General features: G+C 44.8%; 1 protein-coding gene across 1 annotated transcript in view; it reads left to right on the plus strand.

Annotated features, from left to right (window-relative positions):
* htr2cl1 (5-hydroxytryptamine (serotonin) receptor 2C, G protein-coupled-like 1) overlaps nt 1-3,660 on the plus strand; it is a gene marked incomplete at both ends in the record, with an annotated part of 46,375 nt that extends 42,715 nt beyond the window's left edge. Inside the window, one exon of the mRNA XM_080450814.1 lies at nt 2,953-3,660. Within this exon, the coding sequence (XP_080306940.1) occupies nt 2,953-3,660 (708 nt within the window). The remainder of the gene's footprint in view (nt 1-2,952) is intronic.
* Between the last annotated feature and the right edge of the window lie 6,020 nt (nt 3,661-9,680).

Raw genomic sequence — 9,680 nt, forward strand, 5'->3', positions numbered from 1 at the left:
ACCTACAAACCAACTACCAATTACAGTCTCCCATATTCGAATACTGGGCCCTGATTGTTATTTTTTTGCATTCGCAGATTCGTCTGGTCCCAGGCTAAGGCTGTATAGCCGTCTTAAAGCTAGAGAGGCACCTCTTGTCTACTCTACAGGGAAGGTCAAGGAGATACTCTACTAACGCATGGGGAACCCAGGGGACAGAGGTTGTACCAGTAAACACAGGCACTAGTAGTCATCCCACACATCCTTCCACATGTGCAAAATTACATTAAAATGACAGATCTTTACGTCACTTTACTAATGTCTATGGCAGTGAATAGCTAGTAAACACGCATAATGGAATCAGCTTACGCCCACGTGTGATTTATCAGGCAGGTGTACCCTGTCAATTGCAGCGTAAGAATTGTCGGCTGTTGATAAATGTGGCTGAGCCTCACTCCACCTGTTTTTCGACATGAGGAAGCGGAATACAGCCGAGAAGAGGAACTTTTCCGACATGTGAAGTTACCCCACCAATCATCTCCGTGGATTCACACTCTGCTACACAGCGCACACGCCGATCATATATGCGTGGAATGGCACATGCTATTTGCATACACAGGGCACAGACCCTCACAGACGCATCCAATAAGAAAATATAACACAAATAAAACAAAAATACGACGGCATTCGTAACAGCGCAAGTCCAGTCATCTATAAAGTGTCACGTTATGTCAGAAGAATGCGGTCTGTGGAAAACAAAAATGAAACATAATGTTTTAAAGTCTAGCCATAAGTAAACATAATAAAGTAATATGTCCTCAACGAAAACCTGAATCATTAATTAAATAATAAATAGTCTGTTCCCGTAGGCCTACATTGTTGAATGACACTAATTGCATTGTCATGATTGGAATACGTTTGGGTTTTAATTTAACCCCCGAGCAGTTGGCGTGGAGACGCGGACACTCTGCTGTTTTGCATAATAAAGGAGTCCTGCGTCCTCCCGTGGCCGTGGCACCACGTTTATGAGAGATAGCCTGGGGATTTGAACGTTTATGTAGTGATTGATTCATGCGTAAACATTAATGGATGAAGGCTGGTGTGTGGTGGGCGTCGACTGGTCCTGCGGCCCAAACCCACAATGAAGATCACTTGCGCTAGGCAAAGTCAGCCACGGCATTCGAGCGTCGGGTTTATCCTTAAACGAGGTTGCACATAACTCCAGAAAGACTTGGCCTACTGTAGGCTACCCAAGTTGGGAGACTTCACTCTTTCATGTCATGAAAATATTGCAGAGCAGCGGTCCCCAAAAAACTCTCGTGTGTATAGTATACGCTCAACAGAGCCAGTAAAGCACGTGTTTAAATGTCTGAATGATTAAGCATCTAACTTGTAACATTGTAAATATGTTATATTGTTTTTAATTGCTCGATTTTAATTGCTTGTACACTAGGAAATATCCTACCAATTTCATTTGACACATCGTCGATGTATGCCCTTACAAAATATATTTTTTGTTTTATAGCTATAAATTTTTTGAGTGAATACATGTTTAGATGCCTGTCAGATGGTCAGACAATGCTGCTCCGCAGCAGACGTGAGATTTGAGAAGTGAGATTCGAGCGTGCCGTACGCTCAAGTCAAAGTCACGATAGATTGATAAATCCCGAGAGTGACGGTGATCTCGGCGCACACCCGTTTTCGGTCTGCGCAAGCTTGATAAATGAGGGCCAATGAGCTTTGGGTCATTTTAACTTGCGATATCTAGAGTAAAACGTTGGGTTTCCTTGAAAGGAATCCATTGCATTTGTTGTCAAGCTATTGAAAATAGTGTTTTGATGAACGAGACAGATAGACACAGACAGACCTTTGTCACTCTCTTCCTGTCGTCAGTACCACCCCTGTTGAGAAGCTTTAGAGAATGAGTGTCACTTCAATTGTGTTGTACTCCTCCAGTCTGACATGTTTTGCCTGTTTTACAAGCCTTCAGTCTATTATGTGCTCTTGTCTGCCACTCTTCTTTGCAAGAACATTTTCTTGTGGTGTTCTGTACTAAGAAAAGAAAAGAAAATAAAGAAAATATACTGGTGTCTTAAACGACATTGGAGACATACAGTAAATTCTAGAAGGAATCTGTGTTCCCCTTTAAAGAAGAGGAGCCATTTCAAGTGCATCTTATTAAATTTATGTTATTATCAGTATTCATCAATACAGTTTATAATGCCTCATAAACACAGCACTAAAGAGGGCTTTAAAATCCCCCCTGTGACGAAACCCACACATTTCACCTGCATGGGGAGCATTTGTAAGAGCCTCCTCCGCATCTCATTAAAGGCATTTCACATTTTGATGAAGGAGGTTTAGAGCACTTTGGATTGTCTCAAGATGATTCCAAAAACACATATTTAATTACTTATTTTCTTTTTTTTTTTTGCTTTTCTTTTCCATTTCCTTCTGTTTTATTCTTCTTTTCCCCAAGTAATGGACTGTATTGACACCACATTCAACCACATGAACCCTAGTGTCCCTATTCTGGGCACGTTATATTAGGCATTTTTGTGAGCTTAGCCATTTTCAGCGAAGAGATTAGGATTAGAGGGGGTAAAAGGAGCAGATAGACCTGCTCCTTTTATAGACCCTGTATGGACCCCTGGAGGACTCTGGTCAATGAAGTATATCGTTATTGTCGGGAGAAACCTCTTATTTCCATGTTCTAACTTTTTTGTGTTGTTTCGTAGATTAATGCCCTACTTGATCATACTACAGCGTCACACAAAAGCATCAAAATTATCAGATCTACAAGCTCGAAACGTAGCGCAAAGCGACGCGTTTTGAGCTTGTAGATCTGCTACTTTTGCTAGTTTTGAATTTGAATCCTGAAAAGTCCTAGTTTTGGAACATATGAGGTTTCCACCCGACAGAGACGATACCGGAAAAAGTGACGAATTCCTCTCCTGCCCCCTCCCTCCCCAGGTCCTGGGCATCGTGTTCTTCCTCTTCCTCATCATGTGGTGCCCCTTCTTCATCACCAACGTCACCTTCGTGCTGTGCCGCGGCTCCTGCGACGACGGCCTGCTGGGCGAGCTGCTCAACGTGTTCGTGTGGGTGGGCTACATCTCGTCGGGGGTCAACCCCCTGGTGTACACTCTGTTCAACAAGACCTACCGCCGGGCCTTCTCCAGCTACATCCGCTGCCGCTACAACACGGGCGGCGGCGCCAACAACAACGCGGCCGTGCTGAGCAGGACCCTGATGGTGCCGTGTCGCGACCCTCCGTCGCACTCGGTCACGACCCCCCTGTTGGCCGGCAGGAAGGGGGGAGGAGGAGACGACGGGGGCGGGGGAGGGGACGTGGACAGGAACAGTAACTGTCGCAATGGCGGCGGAGGGGGGAAGGGCGGGGACAACGGGAGCGCCGGGCTGCCATTGGCGGTGATGGAGGACCCGGAGGGGGAGGAGCTTGTCACGGACAACGGGGGGATGCGGGTGGGACTCGGGTCGGAGGAGGAGGCGGGGCCGCTGCTGTCGTCGTCGCGGTGGAGACACGGGTCGGAGTCGCAGCGGAGCGCTTCCGGAGCCATGTCGGAGACGGACGCAGAGGAGCCCGACACGGAGATGGAGCAGATGTCGGTCATCAGCCACGCCGGCTCCGCCTCGCGAGAACGCACCAGCAGTGTGTGATTGGTCGAAAGGAGTGAAGTGGGGGGGGATGTTGCTGCATTTCATGATAACCTGGCACTTGGGGAAAAAAAGTTTTAAATTGGCTTTAACTATTGGCCAGTCTCCTTACGTTCCAGGCATGAGAACAGTTGGTACTTGTAGTAATTTGTCTCGACGTTTTATCTTTGATGCAAGGCTTTATACCCCCAATTTAAAGTGCACTAGAAAAGCAATGATCAAAGACTTGTGGCTGTGGGTAGACAGCAGGCAGTAGCCTATATATATATATGGAGAAAGCATAAGATCCAAGTTCAATATCTGGGTTAGCAGAAGAAACGAACACAGAAGGAGTCTTTTACGTGCTCTGTTAAGGGATGAAGAACAATGTTTCAGTGATGTTTACGTTTTCGTTTTTTTTTGTGCTAGTATGTTATCACGTATGTGTAAAACCAGGCCTGTTGAGAAGTATCTGCAAGACCCAGCATCCAGTGTAAAATAAAAAATAAAAATAAAGAGTACAGTGAAGTGTTATCAAAATGTAGTGCACATCGTAGAGGAATAAGGAACCTTTTGAGACACAGACAGTCATGTTAAAGCAAATGACACTGTATAGAGTCCCAATGAACAGGTTATGGGTTCAAGCCCCAGCCACCAAGGTCATGGGAGATACACATTTTTGCCTATAGAGTCATGCCTTCACACACAGTCAAAATGCAGTCTGAGTTTACTTACAGTGATTCCAGAAGACGGGACAAAAACATGATTTATTTTCATGCTGTGCAACCACAAAAAAGTGAACCACAGCTCAAGAAATAATGAACACTATCTTTTGCTGATCTGTACAGAAGCCACACTAAGCCCAGAGATTTTTTTGTTTACTTTCTTTTCCTTTTAAATTCAGTCAACTTTTCCAAGGTTGCAGTCAGAGTCTTTCTGAATGGACCCACATTGAAGGAATGTACAATGGAACAACAGCATCATTTACAGATCAAACTGTGACTGTGATCCCACTGGTCTCTGGTGGAGTCACATTGCCATCTAGTGGTCAGTGAGGAGCACCACACCCAGGGAGGTCCGCTCCCATTGAAATAAATGGGGGGGGGGCAACCCAGCAACCCAAATGTCAGGCTCTGGTCTATTAGCAGCCATCCTCCAACCCCATTATTCACTACTACCACCACCAATAATAATACCAATTGCCGCCACCCTTAAAGGAGTAGTTCACCCAAAAAATTACATATTTTCTATCAATTATACACCCCATGAAGCATTGAATTCATGGAGATCGCATTACTAAGCCAATATTTTGATAACCGGCGGTACCGGATAAACCGCCGGTTATCAAATTATTCTCCATGAATTCAATGCTTGATGGGGTGTGTAATTGATACAAAATACGTATTTTTTTCGGTGAACTACTCCTTAAACCACATACCACCACCACCCCTACCCCAGGACAATCCCCCCTACGTCAGTATCAACTCCCTTAACGCACCATACTACCATCAACACGTGTCACCACCCATACCCCAGCAGCACTACCCTTACCCCTCTACTACCATGCCTACCACACTAACAACCCCTACCCCACCTTAACACACTGCCGCCACCCTACCCCTGTTCCTCACTCACATGTAGAGCTCCATTTTTCTGCCAACCCTAAAGCCAACTACTAATACAACCACACTGACGTAGGGTCCAGGCACCGTACAACTTAGCGTCACTGTTTCCAATTCTGCTCAGAATTCACCAAAACCTCATGATCAATGACGGCTATTTCATCCTGTGCTGTGGCATTTTCATTCCATTTTTTCACGAATTAACCTCGCTCACTCTGTCTTTATCTAAGTGTAATATCATTTTCACCTTAAATGCCAATGTTCTTCCAGTCAGAATATCTGTTAATATACAATATATAAAATGTGGCACTCATCTTGTAACTAACACATTTCCCACCTATAACATCTTTTAAATGAAGGGGCATGTCACTTAAATAAACATTAATAATACATTTGAAATTCAAGGGTACATAGTGATTAAACATACTTCTCCTGAGCACACAGTCTGATCTCACAGGTGATGAATAGGAATGTGCGTCTCTTGCCCTCGGCAGGATTAACCCATTCATTGAATTGTGCATTGATAGTTTTTGTCGCATTCCTAAGCCAATAATTTGAATAATTAATATTTGAATAATTAATATAATTTGCCCAATACCACCACTTATTCGGGATAAAACCTTCGCAGAAAATAGCAGATCCACAAGCTCTCAACACGTAACGTAGGTTGTGGCACGTTGAGAGCTTGTCGATCGACTATTTTCAGCAAAAATATTCAATGTAGAGCGAAAACAGAAAGTACACTAACATAGAGCTCTGAGGGACTCTGAGGTTTAACTGGTTAAGAACCCAATTCTCGGGGCTAACATTTGGTGAAAATCACAGCTCTAGAAGCTCATCGCGAGTCGCGACGCGGTGTGAGCTCGTAGATCGGCTATTTTCGGCCAAGAGATTTGTTGTGGAGGCGGCGAAAAAGAAGCAGGCCTAGTAAAAGACCCCTGGGTAACTCCAGTCAACAAAGTATATAAGGTTAAACTTCTCTGAATTGTGTTTAGACTCTAAACTCTTTGGCAGTATTTCCTCCCGACTTATCCTCCCGGTAACGCTCCAGATGATAACGTTATGACAGATGGCCTTCGAATACCATCGATCAAACAGACAGGAAGTCTGTGATGCTGACAGACAGTTCTTTGTGTGCTTTACCTCTTTATGACACCTGCCAGGCCTTTGAGTTTGACAGAATGGCATCAGTCCATGACAACCGAATGTATCTTCTTTGTTTTTTTGGGGGGCAATCCTGAAAGCCTGACTTTGTCTGTCACCCAGCAGTCAGGAGCGGCCATAGCTGAGTGATTAGTGAGCCCGCCTAGGGAGCCAGAGGCCCTGGTTGCCCCAGGTACGATTCCAGGCCAAGCCAGCAAATGTGTCGATGAAATGAAATTTGTCCCTGAGCAAGACACTTAACCCCTAATTGCTCACAGGCCCTCATTGGAAACAAGACCGCAAGGACTTTCATGAAAGGACCTGTTAAAGGAATTATCCTTATCCTAGAACAACTCACGACCCACTTTATAGATCACAACCTGCCAGGATCAAAACAGCAGCTTTATTCACTGTGGCTCTTATCAACTGAAACAATGGTGACAGTCGTAGGGTTTCATTCTGAAGCCTTATATTGTTCATTTCTACTGAAACAAACAAACAAACAAAAAAACTCAAACAAACAAAAGAATAATGGTAATTATTGCATTTAAACTTATTCCATAAGCGCTGACCCATCACTGATACAGCTGCCCTACCCACACCGACAACAACCAGCACCTGAATGTAAGACTACAAACCCATTACCCAACTCACCCACCCACTCCGCCCCCCATACTCAAAATGCAAAAGTCGAAGCCTGCAAATAGACCAATCTTGTCCTGGGCCAGGATGTGTGCAGCCAGCCGCCTGCAGCATGTTATTAGAATGAACTACTATTCATTTTAATTCCATGCACTGATGACTATTTATAGCAACAACAACACTATTTGTACGCTATGGACTGATGGAGTGGTGTTGGTTCACAGTCACCGTATTTCTCTCTCCACGAGGAGAGGTCTAAATGAGCTAATTATCTTGTTGGCCAGCAGCCAGCGCCGAGATTCAGCTTAGAAATGTAGAGCGTTTGAAAAAAACAGCGTTCACAAGGTCTTCTCTCTGCCTCCTCTCTGAATTTATCGAATTCTCTGGATTACTTGAACGGGTAGGAAGAGGGTGGGCGGACGGGTGGGAGGGAGGAAGGGAAGGCAGAGAACAAAACAACCAAAAGAAAAAGACTGATATTACAAAAAAGAAATGAATGGAACGAAATGAACAAACCAGCAATCAAACAAAATCACAGAGCATATGAAATGAAAATAGCAAATCAGTTGCTTCAAGCGAGCCTTTGAATGCGAAGCAGACAAAAGATCATTGCAGCAAAATGGCAGGTCGACATGAGGACATGCGAGAGGACATTCTGAACCCCTGACACCGGTAGTTAGCCTACCGATGAAAACAAAGAGCAAAGAGTTACGGCGAGTCCAGCCAAACTATGTTGCAATGTAATATCTGTGTGTTACCTGTGTACCTGTGTGTGTGTGTGTGTGTGTGTGTGTGTGTGTGTGTGTGTGTGTGTGTGTGTGTGTGTGTGTGTGTGTGTGTGTGTGTGTGTGTGTGTGTGTGTGTGTGTGTGTGTGTGTGTGCGTGCGTGCGTGCGTGCGTGCGTGCGTGCGTGCGTGCGTGCGTGCGTGCGTGCGTGCGTGCGTGCGTGCACCAGACCTGGCTCCAATTGCTGAACTGAAATCGATTCAGTCGCAAATACATGTATTGATCTTGTCTGGCACAAAGGAGTGACTCACAGCTCATGCTCGCCCACACGTGACCCTCCAGCTCACGCACCGTTCCAGGCAGACTAATGCAGTCGCTCCAAGATATGGCAATCTGGAAGGTTTTTTCCACATGGTAATTTGATCCAGGTCTGCAGTGTATAGAACTAGATTGTGCTATTTATTGACAGAGTCCCGTTAACATGAATTGAGTTAATTTAACCAGGCTTTGCAGAGCGCGAAAGCCTCTTGCGTGTTTGATGCTGTGCAAATTTTGACATTTTTGGAGGGGGCTATTCTTTCATTATTCATGCATTAAAAGGGACTGATTGTATGACGGACAATAATATTGCTAAATTAGTTTTTTATCACTCGAAAGGAACATCCAAATCAAATCAAGGAGCTGGACAACATTAGACACAGTGAACATTCTATATTAGCCATGAAAGTGTATTCCATAAATACATGTTTTATAAAGGAGTATCTGTGTCGAGAGAGAAGACAATTCATGGTCAGACTGCTGCAGCAGGAGTTGAAGTCAAGGTTTCTCAGAGCCAGCTGGTAGCACGCCTGCAAAATTAGTGAAAAAAGAAGGGGAACAAAATAATAATAATAATAATAATAATAGATTTTATTTGTAACGCACTTTTCATTTACAGGAAATCTCAAAGTGCTACAGAAGGCAATTGCATAAAAACAGAAACATCACACCAGTAAAAGAAAACAATAACTAGGAAACTAGAAGAAAACAAGAATTAAAAACATTAAAAACATGGGGACAGAAAACCAGCTATAAAAATGCTTTGCTAAAAAGGTAGGTCTTTAGTCCTCTCTTAAAACAATCAACTGACTGTGGAGCTCTCAGGTGGACAGGGAGGGCGTTCCACAGTTCGGGGGCGGCCGAGCAGAAAGCCCGGTCGCCCATGGTACGAAGCTTTGCCTTGTGGGTTTTGAGGAGGTATGTGTTTGAAGAGCGGGTGTTGCGGGTTGAGGTTTGTAGGGGGACTAATTCCTTGAGGTAGGAAGGAGCGTTGCCGTGGATGCACTGATGTGTCAGAAGGGATACCTTGTATTGGATTCTGAAGCAGACGGGAAGCCAGTGGAGTGAACGGAGGATGGGTGTGATGTGTTCATGTTTACGCACTCTCATCAGGATCCTAGCCGCGCTGTTCTGAATGTACTGGAGCCTTTGAAGGCTCTTGCTAGGGATCCCGATGAGAAGTGCGTTACAGTAGTCCAGCCTGGAGGAGACGAAGGCGTGGACAAGTTTCTCTGAATCTGCTGGTGTGAGTGTGGGGCGGAGTTTTGAAATGTTACGGAGGTGAAAGAATGAAGTTTTGCAAATGTGTTTGATGTGGGATTCAAAGTTCAGATGGGGATCCATTTTTACTCCCAGGTTAGTGACCACTGGTGAGAGGGGAAGGTCCTGCCCGGAGAAGCTGATGCTGGTTATGGGTGATGTTTTTATTTGGTGTGGGGTGCCTATGAGTATTATTTCGGTTTTTGAACTGTTTAACTGCAGAAAGTTGTTTTTCATCCACTCCTTTATCTCCTCCAGGCAGGTGGTGAGGGTGGATAAGGGCGGTGGTGGAGGTGAAGATGATGATGATGGCGGAGTGGCAGAGTGGTTGGT

Source organism: Gymnoscopelus braueri (genome assembly GCF_963280865.1).
Source record: "Gymnoscopelus braueri genome assembly, chromosome: 15".
In the NCBI taxonomy this organism is placed as follows: Eukaryota; Metazoa; Chordata; class Actinopteri; order Myctophiformes; family Myctophidae; genus Gymnoscopelus; species Gymnoscopelus braueri.